This window comes from Cyprinus carpio, chromosome B9 (genome assembly GCF_018340385.1).
Source record: "Cyprinus carpio isolate SPL01 chromosome B9, ASM1834038v1, whole genome shotgun sequence".
Taxonomy (NCBI): Eukaryota; Metazoa; Chordata; class Actinopteri; order Cypriniformes; family Cyprinidae; genus Cyprinus; species Cyprinus carpio.
This window is the reverse complement of record NC_056605.1, coordinates 20,036,710-20,058,874: the sequence shown is the minus strand read 5'-3', so window position 1 is coordinate 20,058,874 and position 22,165 is coordinate 20,036,710. Positions and strand designations below refer to the sequence as shown.

The window sequence follows — 22,165 nt, the reverse complement described above, 5'->3', positions numbered from 1 at the left end:
CCCATCTCTGTCCCCATGGATGGGGAAATCTAGAAATCTGTGAAGACCGTCCAAGGCTGTAACTAACCCCAGAACCAGGACTAGTGAGAGACAGTCTGGAATGTGATATGACCGTGTCAGGCACAGAGCAGATGGAATTTCTTGAATGCTTTTGTTGGGTTCCAAATTAATTTTACTTCTTGCTGTGACTCTGCAATATTTCCCTGTCTTGGCTCTGGGATTCCGTCTAGCCAGCACAACAGAGGGTTTGGGGGAAGGGGAAAGAAAAATAATCAAAGGAAAAAAGGAGCTGAATATTTAATAAGAGGCCAAAAAACATGACTGTGGCCATTTTCTCCCAGATGGGGGCAATTTTGTAATTTCTAATTCAAATGATAAAGTTGCTATTTACCTTAAAATTCAGCAGACCCAAAGCAGTTTCCACAAAGGTGACCAAGCGGATGGGTTCCTTGAGCTCTCTGCCTTTTAAGTATCGCTGAAACCAGTCAACAAACTGAAATGGACACACACACAGTCAAAAACAACACTTTAAATCTCTTTTAAAGAGACAACATAACTCAAACGCCATGCCTAATTACATTAAAAAACTTCTGACTCAAGGTTTTGGAGAAAGAAGAAGAAGAAGAAGAAAGGAATATTGCTTCAAAAACTTGACAGGATTCACACAGTCTTTGGACTTTCACAGGGGCCCTCGAGATATACTACAGGTTCCTGTCTGAATTTACAAAGAAAAGAGCACTGAATATGAAAAGGGAAAGGATGAGATTTGAGCTGTCTGGGAGTGCATTTCATTTCAGTTTTACACAGACCCTCGGCTTCCCCCGGCGGACAGACTCGTGAGACTTGCGACGTGTGATACGACACTTCTCCACGCTATTCATTTTCCCGCTAATATTTGAGCTTACCTAAGAAGGCTTTAAAATGAAGTTCGGTGCTTTGAAGACCAAAGCATTCTGATTTTTTCCAACAGACCAGTTCACAGCTAGCCATGGACTGCCAGTGGGGTTGCCCAAATTCCAAAATCTATCATCTGGAAACACACAAAAGCTCCCTCTGTCAGATATTTTCTTTTAAAGCCTGTACAAAAAAATAAAAGGAGGGGGGAAGGGAAGGGAAGGGAAGGGAAGGGAAGAGAAAAAAAAACTCAAAGCAGAAAAGTGTAATTCCCTGTCCCCCCATTCCATCTCTCTTTCACACATCGGGGACAGCAGATTAAAATAACCTCAGGTACGTCAAGGCTAGTTTTCCAAATAAAGGCTAAAATATCCCACACACACTTGTTTTATTAGCTCAAAGAATATGCCTTCATTGAGGGATTTTTTTCTAATGGGGGAATTTTAATCATCTCCCCATTCAATCTCAGTAGGATAAATCATATCTGAGAGATTTGCATAAATATAAACCATCAAAGACTTTTCATCTTCAAAGGGGTTTTCAAGACCCAATAAGCTTTGTACTGTAATCATCTGAGGTCACAACCCTGCAGGAGTAATGCTGCTATGGCAACATAAAAACGCCAACGGCTTAGCATAATATTCCCCTCGAACAGAGAAAAGGGAGGGAGAGGGAAGGGCTTGTTTGACGGCCCTTCCATTTCCTCACCTTTTATCAGACGCCACTCTCCGACGACCCTGGATTTTTGCACAAAAAATAGCCACTCGGCAGCAAAATTAAGCGTTTATGTAGCACAGAGGCACCATTAGGACGCTGACAAATGACAACAAATTACAGGTGTGCTTCTGCTGCGCTGAAGTTTCAATATTTACACAGTCTCGTAGGGGATCTTGACACTGAACCACACTTGCGCAAACGCTAATACCACTCTCAGGTGACAAGCTTTTCCGGTCCCTATAGGCCGCTTGCAAAAACCCACACTTCACGACAAAAGTGCCAAGGCGGCCCCATCAGCCATGATCCGGATGGGAACAAGGCAGGGATTTTGGGGCGAGGGAGCCGCTAGAGCGAAAAAGGCGGCAAGTGGATAAGTTTCAATTAATTCTCTTCAAAAGAGGGCCAGATTAAATGTTTCCGGCCTGCTGAAGTGCTCATTTCACCGTGTTGTGGTGAAGGGGGGTGGGGGGGAATTAGGAGCGGACGGGGAGGGACGGGACTCTAGCTGGTTCCTTTCAGGACTCAGTAGTGTGGCGGCCAAAGAATGCGCACGGCTCCGAATCTGTGGGAGAATTGTCTGCGGACAAAAGGAGGAGGGGGGGAAGAGTTACGCCTGTTATAGTCCAATAAGCCTTGTCAGTCAAACAAGCACACAGAGAGAGGAAAGAAAGGGAGAGTAGAAGATTTTCACACAAAAGGAAACAAGTAAGTCCATCTTTTAGCAACAAATCAGTCTGGAGGTTCCTCTGCTCATCTACGTGAAAAAGGGGAAGAAAATAAACAACAGAGGGATTTAGAGGCGGCCGCCGGGACGAGAAGAAGAGGAGGAGGAGAGAGAGATAATCAGGCTTGTAGTGGTACGACTTTGTGTTGTGTGTTGGATTAGACACTCACAGACTGCTCATCACAGACGCAAACACACAAGGGAAAAAGAGATATTTAATGCTACACAATAGCATTTGATAGATGGTGATTATTTTACGGTATAAAAATTTATTTTAAAGTACATCTCAGTTTTTACTATAAAACCCTCCATTATGTATTAATGCTCCTCCTTTCATTCCACAGTAAAACATGTAAGAACACCACTGGATTAGCTAGTAAATACAAAAATACTAACTTAGGCATCAAAACGCTGCTGTTTTAAATAGTTTATTTAGTATGTTGTTATTTAACTTAACTTGCAAATTACTTAATGTTCAGATTTCCCATAGTTACTATTAGTATCCACAGTCTCTGCACTAAAATTGGTTAAAGGTGACTGTATAACAGCAAATGGAATTACAAAAATAATAAATTCAGTTTTAATGAAACGGGTTTGTCTGCCATTGGTTTGCCAAACAGGTGGTCCTGCCCACAACTCATGTCATTGGTTGAGTCAGTGTTGCCATGTCAGGCCGCAACGTAACAGACCAATAGTGGCACAGAACCACACTCCTTTTGAGAATAAATAACATGTAAATGACTTAATTACAGATTTGTACTTTTTCAGGATAGTTGTCAAGAATACCAAGATACCAAAAATATATTGCAGTAACAAAAACTGCAGTAACTACAGCATTTTGACAGAAGCTAAATGACCATGGCCAGTTTTGGTGAGGATTCTGTATAACCAAGTGTGACAACATATCCAAATTGTGCAATAATCAGAGCGGTTAGAGACAGCAAAAAGGAGAAAAAGAGAAAGAGAAACACCCTCTCCATTCATGTTTGTATCACGCCACTTTCAAAGCAGTGGGCCCATGTCAGGTCAGTACTACATGACGACTTCTCTGCTCACAATCTCCCGTATCCTGCTGCGGCTATGAGCTTGACCGTGTGCAAAGCATGCGGAGAGCATGTTCTAACCCCCACCACATATGTGTGCACTTTTTAATGCATTCACACACACTGTATTACCCAATGTGACATATGTGTAGAGGTTGTATTGATTTTTGAGTGGCTAAGTGTTTAGTGAATGGCTGATGGTGTAGGTAATTTTACCCTGAAAATGGGTTTATTTTTATTTGAGGGCGAGAGAGGATTCCTGAAACCAGCAGTATGAAACAATTTCTAATTAAAAAAAATTTGATTTTATATATATATATATCTCTTTTTTAATTTTTTTACATATACTATGTTGTTTATGGACTACGCTCAAGAGACGGCAAATATTTCTGAGAAAACCAATTCAGAAGAAAGCAAAAGACAAAATGGAAGTGAACAGGAATTAGAGACAAAAATATGAACACCTGTCAGCAATTAAAAAGGGAAGAAACATCGAGCAGCCCGGGAAATATATGAGCACTAATTAAAACCACTAGTTAAAAACTTCCTGCTTCTAGTCTAAACTAACTGTGAGCAACAGACTAGGGGCCCCCTCCATCTCTCAGCTTCCCTCCCTCCCTTCATCTACCTAGTTAAGACATTGTGGCTTCTTTCAGGTCTTTTCAGTGGTCATGCAGAGTAGCTGAATACTGCAGATTTGGGCTGGGTTGGCTGGTTGGGGGAAATGAGCTGGAGGGATTTGGGGGCTGGTGTATTGGATATGCTGGGGGCCACCAGGGGCCTCCTGGGGCCGCCTGGCAGAGGAAGCCCTGCTTTGATGGACGAACAGACGTCTAGAAGAATCCTCAACACCTCTTGTAACACACACACACACATGGAGGTGATCAGGAGAAAACCGTGTTTGAGACCATCTTTAATGTCACTGACTGATTGACCAACCATTTGATAATGAGATCTATATGAGTGTCCACCTACTTTGATTTTAAAATCTGAACAATGCCAAACCTCAATAAACCCAAGTATAGGTCTATTGAAGAGGCCCTGTGTTTCCAGGATAGTACTTTGTGACATCTGCCTTGTGAAGCTAGCTTCAAAATGTCATGGCTTTCTTGAGCTGATGCCAAGATATACAGCCCCATTTCTCCCCGGGCCTGACACCAGGGATCAAGTCCTCTGTACAGACTAATAGAAAAGATTGTTATTATTGCTTTGAAAAGACCTGTGGTTTCATCTTACCCTTTGAGTTCAGAGGGTGTTGTGTTCTTTACAAATGATGGAAAATTCAAAATACACGAGGTATTTTTAGTTTCTCATTTTTCACATTAAACAGGGCATAGACTTCAATTTTTGGGATGAAATTATCATGAATGACGCATTACCCATAATCTGACTATAATCATATCTAAACAAGAGTCCTCAATGCACAATTCAATATTTGCTTATGTAATGATAAAATTTGGGGAAAAACACAACTGTTCAAGTCTGAAAGTCTGAAATTAAAAGTCTGAAAGAAGTCTCTTATGCTCACCAAGGCTGCATATGTTTGATCAAAAATACTGTAAAAACAGGATTATTATGAAAGTTTGGAAACACTTAACTTAAAGCCTTTATGTATAATGCATTATAAAGGGTTATTAAAGGGTATAATGCATTAGAATTATTCATTATGAGCATTGTAATACATTATATCTTGTCGTAAATAATTATAATTAAATTTAAAATGCATAGTGTAACAGTGAATTAATAAGTGTTATAATGTAACTTGTGCATTACTAGGCATAATTTATGCATTAAAACTACTTTTATGATGCATTATACATAAAGGCTTTCAGTAAAGTGTTACCGAAAATGTATTACAATTTAACATTAGTTTTTAAATTAGTTAAAAGTAATTTATTTCTGTGATGGCAATGCTGAATTTTCTAATAGGTTAAAATCATTATAATAGGCTAATTAGCTGCTCAAAAACACTTCTAATTATATCAGTGTTGGAAACGGTAATATATATATTTTTTATTTTCAGAATTTGTTTTATAAAGTTCAAAAGAACTTGCAAGATTATAAATGTCTTTACTGTCACTTCTGATCAATTTAAAGCATCCTTGCGGAATAAAATTATTAATTTATTTGCTAAAAAAGACCTACTGACCCCACACTTTTGAATAGTTGTGTACAACATATTGAAAATTTATGGTTTTCAGAAAATTTCGACTAAAATGTTGCACTGTCATGGCTGGCATAGTTAAGAAAGACGTAGAAAAAAATGGTTCGATGGACTACTTTTATGGTTTCTTTTAAATATTTTTTAGTCATGGCTGCTCACTGTATAATTTCTATGTATGGAAAAGTGCATTTTTTCAAAGTATCTTCTTTTGTATTCCATAGAAGAAATTGTAAATAATGACATAATCCGCTTTTTTTAATGGCTAATGCTTTTTTTAAGGTGAACTACTCATTTAAAAAGCAAAAAGACTCACCCACTGCACCTCTCCTGTGTCCTCCACCTTTGGCAGCATGAGAGCTGTGGGAAGCACGTCTGCCTGCAGAATAACCTCCATGTCAGCCTCAGCCAGGCCGCTGGACACCGAGTTCACCCGCACACACTTCTCCGTACGCCCCAGATCCAGCTCGGCCAGCATCTTTGGGATAGTTTTCCGTGCTGCATCCTGTCAAAAAGGAAAAAAAGAAATTTCATGTGCCATTGTGTCAAAAAGTACTTTCTTCACCACAGCTGCTATTAAAGAATGGAAATGTCCCAATGCATGCTCGACCACAAAATGAAAGACTGACCCAACTGTTTATGCAGCATTCAGTGATGTAATAAACACATAACGTGCTTGCAAAAGAACACTGAATGGCTATGTTACACAATTCAGACTCTGTTTGACCATGAACACAGGCTTGTGGCTATGAAATGTGGAAAAAAGCGAATGAAAGTAGGTTAGACAGGGTTTATTATATGTTATTCTGCTACTGCACCATGAGTTGTGTTTACCTGATAAAAGGGAGGTTATGTGAATTTATAGGGGAAGTGGTGGTTGGCGCCTGGGATTAAAGTGCGGAGAAACATCTTACGAGAGGGATCAACCACACTACAGCGGATTCACCAAAGGCCATAAAGTGAAAAGCCTTGCACACAAGTCTTCCACACAAACACCACAGACACATGACCAAAGGAAGTGGAGGGAGGAAGAATCAAAGTTAAAGCCAAGTTCCAGGGCCTAACTGTGACAACAGCAGCACACGCCAGGAGATTCAAACCAGATGCAGCTCAATGCAGAGGTTTCCACTGGTCTGAACACAGCACTCCATCCGAAGGGAAATGTGGTCTCAGTTAAGCAGGAGGAGGAAACAGTAGCTCAGGAGTTGTCAGGTTAGATCAGAGGAGGGATGAGAAAGGCCAAGAGAAAAAAAGGAGGGGGCCAAGGCTCAGGGGTTAATTTAACTTGAATGAGGAACTCCTTGGCCTAGGTCATCTTCACACCATCCACCGGCACCTCTACCCAAAAACTGTTGAACCTTAGCCCAGACCATAATGGCCATAACTTTAGAGACAATGAATAGAAGGAAATAATGACTGAATAAATTAATAAATAAATAAAATAATAGCTGAGTATAATAATAATAATAATAATAATAATAATAATAATAATAATAACAATAACAATAACAATAACAACAACAACAAGTTATATTCGTTATTATTATTATTTGTATTATTACTACTACTACTACTACTACTACTACAACTACTACTATTATCAGTAGCAGGAGGATGAGGAGTATTAGATGTAATGGTTTTGTATTAGTTTTTTCAGGTTTTTTTATTTTATTAATATATTTATTTAATAATAATAATAATAATAATAATAATAATAGTTAATGTTTTTATAACTACTAAACTATTTTTTTTTTATTATTATTAAAAATATATTAATACAATTTATAATATTATAAAGCATTCTACATTTTCAGGTTCTGCATGTCAGGTAACAGAAACTTAAAAATAACCATCCGTATTGCTCACGAAAAGTCAAAGATGGTAAATCTCTAGTCTAAATCTTTAACCTTCTTTTAAGTTAAGTCTGGACTATAAAACCTTCCTTTTGAACTGGTAATTACAACTGGTCTGGATTCAGATTCCCTCAACCTAGAGCTAAAATAACAATGTTGTCAACCTTTTTTATAACAAAACTGAATGTGTACACAAGCCCAAAGCTGTGAAATCTTCTATAAAACATCCGAAGCGCTGCAGATATACTAGCAAAACAGATTAAAACCAACACACAGTCTAGACACTCGTGTCTAAACTAACATTGTGGTCCTCAACTTACAGTTTATGGTAAGAGTTGCTGAATTGCAAAGTGAACACAAGGGATCCTCAAAAGGAAGTCATGCATTCGCTTAGCCTATAATATATTTGGAGATCACAGTGGTAATATTAGGAGGGCCGACAGGTTTATGAAGCCATAACTCAGTATTCGTAAAGCTGTTCCATGGATCTAGTTTAAGTCCTCCTGTTTAATCCAAGACTGATTTAGTGTCTTAAACAATGTGCTTTGTGTGGCTGATATCTTGTTCACTCTCGAACAAAAACATGAGGCTTTAAGTAACAAATCACAATCAAAAGGCTCCTATATCAAGCCAAAAGTCAACGGCCTAGCTAGAAATTAACCAATCAGAATGAAATAATGGCTGTATTGTGTAATGTTATAGCAAACCTCATGCCACACGATTCTCTGCTTTTTATCACTACATTTTGCTTTGAACTGATATTCCCGACATCAAAAAATGTGAATTTCTATCAGTGGGAAGGGCTCACTAACTCATCTCCCCTTACAGTAAATTGACAGAAAGAACATTCTCGAGAAGATCTCGGGCTCCTGAGGAGACCCAGCCATTCTGAGCAGGAATAAAAGCACAAAATGAAAGCTTAAATGTTTTACATTAATGGAAACCCGTCCAACTAGTTGCTTCAAAAGACCCTTCCCCAATCACCCAGCATCCCACAGAGTGACCAGGAGAATCGCAGGTTTGAGGGATCTTTGATTCTTTCCATCAAGCCCATCATTAAAGCTCAACACAGTATCATGACAGCACGTCCACAAAACACTCAATACAAAGGACAGACTTGTAGACGCTGACTTCTCATTTAAAAAAAGCCAGATCCTTCGCATTTTTAGAGGATTTGGACTCCAACTGTGCGATACGCCAAAAAATGGATCCGCGTTTGGATTATTCAGTGTCTAATCAAAGCGCAGAAAAAAAGGGTGGTTTGTATGTCATGTATAATGACATGTATAAATGTATATATAAATGTAAATGTATAATGATTTCTTATACATTTGCATTATTAGAAATACGAGAGAGAGGGACAAAAAGAAACTAAATTTGATACGTTCCCATTTAACATTTCTGTTTTAATGTTTATTTTTCATCCCAGCTTCTTGCAACAGACTGTGATATTTTATAAAATATTTCAAAAATGAGCTGTACCTAAATGAGAGATGGTGCCTTTGATTCCCTAGATGTGTAATCTAAGCAAACAATGTCTCATGGACAGGGTCTGACAGGTGACACACTGGGCATCTGGAGCTCTATTCCAGATGAATGACTAACAGATCCAGCATCTGATTCTGCATTTGTCCGGTTCCGCATGAGAGGGAAGCCTGTCCCTCAAGGCTCGCCGCTAGATTCTCTCAGCCTCTCGAAAACCACCACTTCTCCTCACACTGTGAGGCTGAACAATGATCTGTTACTACTTCTGAGTGCTGCTCGGGCAGTTCACATTTTACTGACCGCCTCTGCCAATCAAAACAGACGGCTGTAATTCGATAATGAAAGAGGGACAATATGTGCTTTTCTTCAAAACTCAGCGTTTTGTGATACATTGGGCTGTATTGGACTCCCAGAATTAAGATGATAGAGAGGTTACGGTAATGGAGCATTCAGATGGGACCTCAAGCCACATTCAACATCTGCCGTCCACAGTTTCTGTTCGTGAGCACTATTTATTTCAGTTCTCAAAGTTCTTGAAATGTCTGTCATCATAACCGGCCCTTTAAGCAAGTCTACACATTTGATAGCTGTGGCAGTGAAAACTTCAACCTAAACAAATAATTCTTAACAATGTGCCAACAGTGTAGCCTTGTGATGCAGGCTGCATGTGAGAGTCTCTTCTGCTACTGAAGTGCTGAAGGAAAAACATCGAAGCCTGTGATGCGAGTGGGAACAGAAGGATCTCCGTGCCTCTAGGGAAATGACTGAGCTCAGTTTTTCTCAGGGTTTTGTACTGTATCAAAGTTTTATAGGTAGCGACTCTTTAGAGAATTGTTTTATTCAAAGATAAACAGAAAACACTAAACATTGCAAAGTAAAGATCTTTGTAACTTTTCCAAACGGATTACGACTGTATAAGTGTTTTTAGTTGTGTTGTGATAATAACGGTAGACCAAATATGACAGTTTCCACAAAGAGGGTACCAAATAGATTTTTTGCCCCCAGCACATTTCTGTGAACTAATTTCTGTGCTTAAAATGTTGGCTAACTGAATGAGGTCAAACTAAATATTATGTAAGTGGTTTTATTTTCCTTTTAAAATTATATTATATTGGAATTTTCAGAAACTTATTACCAAAGTTTTACATATAATCTTAAAGCAATCTACATGAAATGAACAACAAAATTAAATGTAATAAAATGATAAACAACAACAACAAAAGTTTGACGAAGGCAGTCAACACTATATACAGGGTTGGACTTGTTTTTGAAAATAGCAAAAATAGTAACATATATTAAAATATATAAATAGTAAAAAAAATATTCTTAAAGGGGTCATAAGATGCGCATTTTCCACAAGTTGATATGATTCATTATGGTCTTAATGAAAATTCTGTAACATAGTTTGGTTACAAAACACACAGGTAAGAGTAACATGAAACATTTTCTTATTCATCAAAAATGTGGTACAATCTGGATTTTTTTAAACATTAACCCAGATGTCTATCTGGCCATGTTCTATAGATTTCAGACACGAAGGTGTTTTTTTTTAACCCAGTTTCTTCTTGCAAGGGAGCAGATTATTTGCTAGGATTTAAAAAGTGGCATTACATGGAGTACATGGGGTACAAGGAGTGTTGGAAGTAACTGACTTTCAATTTTCTGGCCATTAGAGCTGTTCACACTTGCTGCCAGAGTGTTATAAAGTCACCTTTCCATGTCAAGTGTACCATGTGAAGCAAGGGAGAACTTATAATAATAATAATAATAATAATAATAATAATAATAATAATAATAATAATAATAATAATAATAATAATAATAAAATAATAACAATAATGATTACAACAACATGCTATTGGACACAATGAATCACAGAGGGGTTATTATAGCTAACTACAAACTATAACTATAATGTACTTCAGATAGTTGCCAATACATTTATTTCTTTTCATTTAGTTTAACTTTATGTATTAAATAACTGGGGAAAAATAAGTTTTATATTTATATATATATATATATATATATATATATATATATATATATATATATATATATATATATATATATAAATAAATAAACCACAACTAAAATTAAAATGAAAATTAAAGTAATACAAACTATAATAGTATTTAAATGGTTAACAGTCTTTATCTACAGCATATGTGTAAATCCAGTGAATGTCGTAATGCAATAAACCATGATTAAAAAGCTGGAACATTTTATCAGCTGGACAATTTGTCAGTTATGATGTATACAATTTAAAATTAATCAAACACAAACCATAAGAGTGTTACCAAATCACATTACCTCAAGCGCAAAAAAAAAAATAAAAAAAAAAATTTCAAAAAAAGACACTACTAAATTGCTGATTTGCACTATTAGATTAAAATAAGATAACATAATATGTATTAATGTGTTAGATAAAGGACTTAAATGAACTCTTTGCATTATAAAAGGCAGTGTTTGATGCTGTATAAAAGATGCTACATAAATCAAGTTGATGCACAGTCTTTGTCATATGTAATTTTGTTGAATCAAATTTAATGGAGCCTATCGCCAATCATGTGTTATTATTCTGTTTAGAGCACATGTATCCATTCATTCTGAATGAAGCCATTACAAATCAACACCTCTCATAAACATTCATCATACTGTGAGACAGAGAAATCCCCCCAGATCAAGTAGATATCACTAACACACAGCAAACTCTTTACACACATCTCATGACTTATCTTAGTTATATGCATCAGGCATAACGTACGAGTGTCTGGTTGCATATAATGCAGCAGATATGTTTGGCATGCATCCCTTTCTCAGTGACAACATGAAGACATATCTCCATGTTATGGCTGCAAATTATGAGAGATACAATGAGATATTATGGCTTATGCTGGCCTACTCGGATTCCTTCCGCAGGATTCACAGAAGACAGATGTGTGTCATTAGTCTTTACACATCATGAACATTAAAATTACAGGAAGAGTTTACCCTCTGTGGTTCTCATTTCTCATTTGTGCTTGTACTTATTCACTCCTGGGACCTCAAGACACGGCAATGACATAAAACTGCATTGGTTGTCACATCTTGTGGCAATAAATTACATTTTGTTCCTCACACAAAACTGAAGTATGTTTTTTTATGATACTTTTATAGCGCTGATTTAACCTTTCTGAAATTTGACAATTCTTTTGTCTCCTTTTATTGTATGCCAAAATACAACTTCAGTACCACTGAAGAAAATTACTCACACAGTTTATAACACAAGAGTGAGTAAATAATGAGAAAAATCTAATCTGTGGGGGAATTACCTCTTTAAAGTGAACTAGAAAAAAACAAAAACAAAAAAACAAGTGCTCACTAGATCTCAGATTTCACACACAAGATCTTAAAAAAAACACATACAGATGTCCAATCTATCATGTCATAATATTTAATTTACAATAAAAAGCAAAGATGATGTCAGAACTGTGATGGTTGAAGAAATCTTTCAATCTCCTCCTCAATCATCATCTCTCTCATTCAGTTCCAAGCAATCGGGACCACCCTTCTTCACTGACCCCTCAATAAACTTTACCCTAGTATGACTACACCGTGCACACAGCTCCTATGACAAATGTATGACATACACTCATGCCACAGGGTTGACTGGCAGGCAGTTTCTGGCAGCACACAGAGTTCACTAATGCTGGGGATCCATTTTCTGTGTGAACGCCTCAGATCGCCGTTTGTTTCTCTTGGCAGTAGAGCACCCTGTGTTCCTCTGGAACGTTCTTCAGCTGCACTTTGATGAGAGCCCACTCTACTTGAAGGGATAGTTCATCCAAAAATAAGCATTCTGTAATCATTTACAAAATCTGCACGATGTTCCTTCGTACGTGGAACACAAAGAGAGACGTTTAGCAGAATGTACAAGCTATTCCTTTTCATATAACAAAAGGTCCAAAAACAACACAATAACATACAGGAACTTTTGTTTTAGTGAACATTTTAATATGCACATTTTCAAACTTGACACATTAAGTGATTAAATTTCTGCCTTTGCCTCACATAAAGCATTGCTGTATGTGGTCATCATTTACTGTCACTGTGTGGAAAATAATCATTTTGCTAAACTTCTGCTTTTGTGTTTCACAGAAGAAAGGAAGTTTTACAGATTTGTACGACATGAGGATAAGTAAATGCTGACATTTGATCATATCAAAAGTCGCCCATGAGCACCAGGACAGCTTTCTTAAGCAACCTCCCAGCTCAAATGAGCTCAAAGGCTAAATTGTATTATTTTGCAGTATTTGAGATGTGGACTACAGTAACGCTCACTAAATCTACACTATTGCAATACATTGTGGCACTCCCTCTTTGAACTGACCCAGTGAGAGTGTGACGGAGGAAATCTTATATTACTTCAAAATGCCAGCATTGCTTTTTAAGCTTCTATATCAGATAACAGTTGGTTGCATAGATTATGGTAAATTGGGAATGTTGACAGGAAGCCAAAGTATTACACTTTCAAATGAGCTCAGACTGAAATTCAAGACTACAATAGTGTATTATTAAGCCAGTCCTGACAAACAGAAAACGCACGCTGTACTTGTGAATGTATACTAGAGAAAAATATAACAGAAACGTTCTCACACAGGGAGCCACTGCTATGGAACTTCACTGCAAGTCACAGCTGATATATGAACTGCTGATCGCATATGTTAAAATATAAGCCATGTGAGACTTTTCTTTTTCCCAAATCATTTCATCTACTGCCACCACCAGGGCTGATAAAGAAAAGAACAAATTGCACAACATAGACATGACAGTCTGCTGTAACACAGTCAAAACATTTGAGCTCTTAGAAATCACACACTTACAGTCAATTCATATTTTTGTGTTATTAACTTTCTTTTGAGCTTGATTTACACTACTGTTTAAAGGTTTGGGGTTCGTACTATTTAAGGCTTTTGAAAGTCTCTTACGTGCACCGATGCTGCAATTATAATATATTGTGAAATATTATTACAATTTAATGTACCGTTTTCTTTTTGGATACATTCTTAATGTAATTTATTTATGTGATGGCAAAGCTAAATTTTCAGCAGCCATTAATCTTCAGTGTAACACAGAATCTTCAGAAATCATCCTAATATGCTGGTCTGATGCTTGGTAAACACATTGTTGTTATCATTATTATTATTATCAGTGTTGAAAAAAGTTTGCTGTCTCCTGGCAGGATTTGTTGATGAACAGAAAGTAAAAAAAAAAAAAAAATAGAAATAGAAAACTTCTGTCACATTATAAATGCTTTTACTGTCACTTCTGATCCAAAAATAATTTTACTGATCTCAAAGTTTTTAACAGTTTATCTGTTCACATTTAATATTCACTTTAATCAAGATTTAAAAATTTTGTTTTTCAGTCAAATTCCATTCCTTCAAAGAACTCAAAATTATATAATTGGTTAACCATTTAAAATGTTATACTTATAAAATCATATTCATAAATAGCTATAAATTGGTTAACAACTTTTTAGTAGCAGCTTGTAATGTAGCAATTTTTTTTCAAATGTAGCTTGCCTGTAGGTTAAATAATGGAAACCAAGCCATTATTTTAAGCAGCTTCCCCAAAAACTTGAGATCTGGATCTTACAAAGCATCGAAATCAGTTTTGAGAAGCAAACACATCTCCATCAGACTGTGCAGAACCAGCGAACCTGTTGCTTAGCAAGATGTTTTGCACTAGCTCTGCTGACTAAAGGAGAAAGGGGTTGGAGTGTAGAGACAGTAAGAACAAGAGGGAGAGAAAGGTATAAAAAAAGAGCAGGGATAACTGTCATGATTCCAAGCATCAGCCACCACCACCCGGTGAGTGCATCAGATAATACAAGTGCCAATGCCGGTGACACTGCACCTCAGCAAAAGCAACAAGGGCACACACACAAACATACAGACAGCCATCACAGCTCGAGTGTGCCCGTTAGCAGGGGGATTTATTCTCTACATACGGTGCCGGGTGGTTTGAGGGAGCTCGGAGCTGATCACAGAGGATCCGAAAACAACATCCGTCCACTTTCACACTTCAGTGGAAGAGGTGGCCCCTCCCGGCAGGGCTGCGTAGTCTTGCCATCTGGAGAATAAATCGAGTGTGAAGTACAGTATAGTTTGGGACCAAGCTCCGTGGCGGCAGCTCAGCAGTCAGTTCATTAGTTCCAAACTTCCAGGGATTGGAGCTGGGAGGGGGGCAGTGCGGAGCGAGGCTGCCGCAGAGAGAAAGGGGAGGTGGGCAGGGAAGAAGAGGGGGGAAAGGAGCCGTTGAGTGGAATGCCCCAAACTGAGCCGCAGTCTATAGGGCATCTCTGCCACAAAACACACAAATAAACAAACTCGCCCCCGGAGCGAAAAAAAGACAGGTGTAGCCATCAGCCCCTGCTGGAGGAGAGAAAAGGACGACTTCCTACCCCTCCTAATCAGTAAGGAGAGATATTTTTAAATACTAAGTGTGAGTTAAGCCTTGGTCCTGAGTGGCAGTGGCAATCACTGAGAAGTCTGAACCGTCTGTCACATGGCACCTAGTGGGCAGGACAGGGGAAGGACTGGCACTGTTTGCTGTTTGCAACAATGATGCTTATGGCACATAGACAAGATCCAATCATCAATTCAATATACAGAGACAATTCTCATTCATCAATTTCCTCATTTATAATAGTGTACAACATGCCAACTTGCCATGTTTTGTGATTCTAACACAAATTTTTTATAAAAGGACAACAATAACAATATAAAAAGAACTAAAATGACCCTAAAATGTCCCAAAATCTAAGGAAACTCATATGGGACTAATTCAGAATGCTTAACATAGGCAGCAACTCTTTGTGGCACACAAGTAGTGCTGTGCATGGAAAACTCAACTGACAATTTCAGTAGAGTCTGACATTAGCATGTTGCTAAGCTAACAGCACAATACTCAAAAAAGCATATAATACATACAACACAAATATTGGTTAAAAAACACATCCAAAGAAATTTTAGTATTGAGTTAAATATTTTTTTTTTTGTAGGTTCTAAAACAGAGCATGTGTATTCAATAAATAATTAGTTAATTTAAGTTCAAATTTCATGAAAAGAATCAGAATGATCAATTCTTCCATCAGTTAAAGGGATAGTTTAATCAAAATTAAAACTTAAGTTACCATTAACTTACCCTAACATCGTTCCAAACTTGTATGACTGACTTTCTTACGTATTTCTCTGTATTACGACTCACATTATGAATAATTAAAATGCAGTATACCCTTTAATAACCCTTTATAATGCATTGTACATTAAGGCTTTAAGTAAAGTGTCACCAATATTTCTTTTATACATTAAAAAACAAAGCCTTACAGTTTTAGGACAACATGAAGGTGAGCAAACAACTTTTCATTTTTGGATGAGCTATCCCTTTAACTTAGTTCACTATCTAACCTGTAGGCTCTCAGCATATTAATTTAGAATTAAAATGGTTTGATGTTGGAACAGTGGCCTAGTGGCTAATGAATATGATCTGACACATTAAACTATGGTGCTTTCCTATTCCATCTCCTTGCCCTTTCTAATAAAATTTACCACGTAATATTCAGAATTTTACAGCAAAGATTCTACCAATGATCAGCTATACACAACTGAATCATTTTGAATAATGACACAATCTGAATGCATTTGAGCACTGAAGTATTACAGGAACACCTGGTTAAATCAGTGTTTCGATAGAAAAAAAGGCCTCAGAACCTGTGTATGTGTACGGTATGCGTTCCTTTTCCATCCTCCTCAACGGCCCATAAAAGAGTAACTGAGCTGCGGGAGTAGTTTCCTTTAGTAGCACGAAAAATAAAACATCTATCTATCTATAGGTATACACAAACCCCCATGGATTTCCAATTGCCAGGATGGGGAAAACAGCCAAGAGTGTGGGAAGTGAAAGTGCGGGTGCAGAGGAGAGAAGTGTGTTTTATTATTGAGTTAATAACTCATTTTTACATTACGCAGTTGCATGCTAGCAAATAAATAATGGATCACAGCTTTCCCCATACCATGCCAGGCTCTTTAAAGTTAACATATGGTCTTTAAAATTGACTGCGTCTTGTACGAAGGATTGTAAGTGCTTGTAGTCTTGACAGATTTACACCATCAAACAGCTGAGGAGCAATGGGATTATTTTTCAGGCTCTTCGCGAAGTACATTGTTATTTTTCCAGAGTGGGTTATTAGCATTTTTATCTGGGAGACTACAGAGAGCGTTAATTCTATCAGCTCTGACAGGAACATGAGCTAGCGAAAAGAAAGCCACTCAGCTCAGAGAGGGGATCCGAGACCCTTCTCTAATGCCATTTTCTCCCCTCTCAGATCACCTAGCTTTAATATTCCTCAACAAAATAATCCTATCCGGGCAAAACCTGACAGAAGAGCTGAATTTTGGCTCAGCAATCTTATCTTTTATACTTCTCATTTTAGAACAACATTAAAATTGATATATGTCATTATGCTGAGGTCTTACATGGTAACAATGCCATAATGTTGTTATCCTTTGAGCCCAGTTTTGACACTTAAAAACCATCAAAGATAGATCAAGTTGTAACTAAAGCTCTGAAATGACACAAAAGACCTGAAAGCATTAAGCTAGCTTTAGTGGATACCTTCTTATAGTTAAAGTTGTAATCTTTCTTTTTCTTTTTTTTTTTTTTTCCTTCTCTTTTTTTTTTTTTTTTTTTTTTTTTTTTCCTTGACCTGAAAGCATTAAGCTAGCTTTAGTGGATACCAGAAATTAGTGGGTGTTGGAAAACATTGGGATCCATCACCTTTTTTCAGGGGTCACCGTTTAGGCTGCCTCTCAAACTTTTTCCCACTCGAGCAGGAATAGCCTCTGGCCATATCAATCATCTTTATTAACATGACTTAAAAACCTTTGTTAGCTGACTCCTTTCTGCCGGTTCTCCTTTTAGCTCCTGCTCCAATCACGATTTCATGGAGAGGTAAACAGGGCCAATTGGCTGGCTGTGTGGGTGGGTCGAGAATGCTTTTAACCTGCAGCATCTGCTGAAGTCCTGCTGTTTGCTCAGTGTGAAGTGGGCACCTTGTTTCAAGGGAATGTGATAGGGGGGCATTTTTGCCTTTATTGGCACATAATGGGACGGAAATGTGCTTGTTTTAACCATTGCGCTTAGGTAGCTTTCTTTGGAGTGATTAAGGATCAGCACCTGGCTAAAAGAGAGCTTTAAATGATGAGGATTTTGTGATTATGTCTCACAGAGTCAGGTGCTGGGTGAAGAATGAGAGGTTAGGGCGGTCAGTACCTTCTTGTTGAGGGCGACTCCATCCTCACAGTCGAGAACAGCACAGTCCACGTCCAGAGAAGTCAGTTTCCGCAGTTTTCTCTCATCATTGCCAGGAACGTACAGGACGGCGCGGCGTGGTATGTACTTCAGAGAGGTGCCAGGAATATGGTGGGAACGCTGGCTCGACTGACACCAGGGAACCGCAGATAAAAGTAGACGATTTATCCCCCTGAGAAAATGTAAACATTTATGATGAGTATTTTAACATGGGTCAATGACATGACATTTTCTATCCCATCTATTAATTGACATTAAAAATGCAATTCATACATACAATTACACTTACAACACACCTTGCCTACGAGAGGCACGTTTTTAATTTGTGTAATTTTGATATCATTCATTAAATTTTCCATTTACTCTCCTAATATCAAAAAAAAAAAAAAAATAAATAATAATTAATTAAAAGAATGAAATTCTTGAAACAAAAAACAACAACAACAACAACAACAAAAAACCTTTGGTATAATATGTTATTTCTTTAAAAAAAGTTGTGTATTATTTGAAAACTGTCTGCCACCCTATTAAAAAATAAAACAGGAAATGATATCATAGTCTACGTCCACATGAAGCCAGAGCTTTCTCTATCCAATCTTATTTTTTAATCTCGTCTCAAGAAATATCTGCGTCCACACGAAACTACAAAACCGACACAAAACCATGTAGTATACATGCCAGACCAGTATGTGGCATTGTAATTTGCCACAGAGATAAACTAAAAATGGAGAAGACATGGACTATGTGCATAAACCTTGTGCGTGGTATACATACGAACATGGAACAATACATTAGGTAATCTGTGTTAATGTTAGTTAATAAAAAGACAATCGTTCAGTGTTTGTTCATGTTTTTGTTGTGGTTACATGACGTAACGGTGTCTGACTAGGGGCAAGGTCAGTAAGCATATTAAAATATCAGATAATTTGATGTTTTATGACATGGCAATGTTAGTTGTAAAATCATTTGGTGATACTGCACAAAAACAATGACATTTATGAATAAATAATTAATGATTTAAAAATATATTTTACCTCTTTTTTTTTTTTTTTATAAAAAATATTATTTTTTTGTATTATTAGTATTATTAAAAAAAAACTTTTTGAAAATAATGCTTGTGTTGCATGTATTTCAGTTGTAAGGACAATTTGTCATTATACTTTTTGCTTGATAGTTAAACCACATGACAGTTTAGAGTCAATAAGCTTAAATCTTTCTTGAAAACAGCATTTCAAAACCAACATACAAAGAGTAACATTTCAAAGAACATGCGTTTAAACAAGATGATGTGTTTTAAACTTAAAATACTGTGATTTGTGAAGTGTCGGCTTCTAGAGATCTGTTGTAGCCATTCATTTGTTTGCTGATCTTTCTTTATGCCTGCACACATGTAACAAACCTCTGGCTAATCTCAAGCACTTATCCTGAACTTCAATTTCCCTTCCAAATCTTTACAAACTGAAGAAACACGGTTTGTTTTCCTTTCAGTCCTCTAATGGATAAGCACTGCTGACCTGAGGCTGTTATCTCCGACAACATCAGAGCAAACTCTACTTCTCTAATGCTAATTCACAATGGCTTAGCAAGCACAGCTGAATAAATCTATTTAGGGCCAAGCCAGTATGATGTGAAAGAGACTTGGGAGAGATTACATACCCCAACACAACAAAGTAAAGACAAGACCACAAATCTGTCTGGTAAATGAGATCTAGAAGCTGTCAGATTTCTGTTCCCCTGTGTCAGGGCTAATAGAGGTGTGTGTTTACGGCTTAATTTCCACATTTTATCACACACTAATAACCACTGTTATGGCTCAGACACGTTTTTATTGTTTTTTCGGTATGTCGGGGTGTTCAAACAATTAGCGTTAATAAATGCACCAAATAATTGGTATCACATACAACTAATTACAGCCGGGAACAGTCTTCGCCTGTCGGTTCCTTGCGATTGCACATGAAGGGACCGTATTAGTTGACTGTATTCCTTTCCGCCCTGACAAAAAGAAGGGGGTAGCATAGTGCTTTAAGGGGGGAGTGAAGGGGTGAAGTATTCTCTTTTGCTCTTTGTTGTCAAAAGAAGCTAAAGTCACTTCAATAGCCACTTAATCCAATCCTTCACGCTTACAATTGCCCTCAAGAACCAAGCAAGCATATTCTCGACTGAGATGATGCAGCTATACCAGGCAATTAAAAGCAATTCAGGTAGTTATGGCTGCAAGCACTTTGCAGGCCTAAGTACACAGAGTCTCGGCAGGGATTCGCAATACTATAGTGTTCGGATTTGGTCAGTGGCACTAGCTCAACAAGGGGAAGGAGGAGAAGGAGAAATGCAAAACCACTCTCAATGCAGACAGAGAGAGGGGAGGAACTTGCTATTACTCAAGACCCCCAAACCTTACAGTGCCCGGATTGGCAATAAAGAATACAAACAGCGAAATTGGATAGAACAATCGCAGAGGAGGTAGAGGGCATTATGCATGCACGTGTGTAGGGGGTTGGCGAAGAAATGGGTATGGCAAAAGGGGGAGGGAGGATCCAAATTAAATCTTCTACATTCAATGCATAATGCTGCAGGGTGAAAATGTTAAAAAGCCATTTTAAGTGAGCACTTGAAAAAGAAATAAATTATCTTGTAAGTAGGAGGCTTACAAAATGATGGCACTCGTAATTAAAGAATAGATTTCATAAAGAAGCAGAAAAAAAAATTAAAAAACCTCCATGGGGGAAGAGAGGGGTTTCCTTGATGGATCTTTATCAGAGAGAGAAAGAGAGCGGGAGCAGATCGCTTGACGGAGGTACAAGGGGTCTAATAGAGAAACGCCATTCAGCGCTGCTCTCCCTCTATGCCTTTTTAAACACAGTAGGGGTTTCACTTTGCTGCAACCTAGCTGCCACGGGGAAAGAGAGGAGTTTTCTTTGTTTAGTTGTTACTCTCTCTTTTATGTTTGAAGGAGATAGAGGAGGGAAAGACAAGTCGGTAAATTCTGGAAAGGTTTTTTGGGGTTCTCCGAGGGTGGCACTTTGAAAACCAAGCGGCTGGCCTCTCACGCGAGAGAGCGTGATGATGTGTGCAGCAGGGGAGGACGCTGGCTGTGTGTTCATGTGCTGTAGACACGCACGTGTCCATGTCATGATCATATTAATACATGCATAACCATCAGGCTTCTAATAAAAGATTTCATATGAGATGCACGACAATACACACACAAACGGATGATCATGTCTGAAGAACAAATGTTTTTTTGACAGCTGTTTTTTGGTCTTATTCTTCTTAGATGTTAAAGGAATAGTGCACCCAACAATAAAAAGTAGGTTACACTTCATTTTACGGTGTCCTTGTTACAGTACAATTATACATTTAACTACTGAGTAATATTAATTAACTACATGTACTCATATGGTTAGGGTTTGGCTTAGGGTTACTTGCATGTAATTATGCATAATTTATTGTTACTATAATATAAGAAGAAGTGCATATAACATGTAAAAAGGACACCTTAAGTCTGCCATCATTTACAAAACTAAAGTAATTCCAAACCTGTATGACTGACTTTCTTCTGTGAGGCACGATGTTTTTTTAAAAATGTGGTATTGTTTAACCATACAATGAAATAAAATGGCAACCAATGTTATTTTTTGGGCCCTAATATTCTGTTTTGCATAAGAAATACATCATACAGGTTTGGAATGACATGAATGAGTAAAATATGACAGAATGCACATTTTGCATGAACTATTTTCTTTATGGATTTTAATTTGAAAAAATAAACAATGAATTTCTAGAAAAAAATTCTCTGGAATCTGTGTTGCAAAAAATATATAATTTTTGGTGGCAAAAATTAAGATTAAAAAATCAAAAGTTCTTGTTTTGGGTTTTGGAGATGATTCCCCATGTTGTTGTTATTATTATTATTATTTTTTTTTTTAATACATAA

The 22,165-nt window shown here is 37.4% G+C and overlaps 1 protein-coding gene across 1 annotated transcript in view; it reads right to left on the bottom strand.

The window, feature by feature from the left end:
* Positions 1-22,165, bottom strand: part of LOC109097578 (citramalyl-CoA lyase, mitochondrial-like) — a 57,219-nt gene that overhangs the window by 7,441 nt on the left and 27,613 nt on the right. Inside the window, exons 3-5 of the mRNA XM_042731397.1 lie at positions 18,193-18,403; positions 5,856-6,044; positions 392-493 (exon numbers count right to left, since the gene is read on the bottom strand). Coding sequence (XP_042587331.1) covers positions 392-493; positions 5,856-6,044; positions 18,193-18,403 — 502 coding nt within the window. The remainder of the gene's footprint in view (positions 1-391; positions 494-5,855; positions 6,045-18,192; positions 18,404-22,165) is intronic.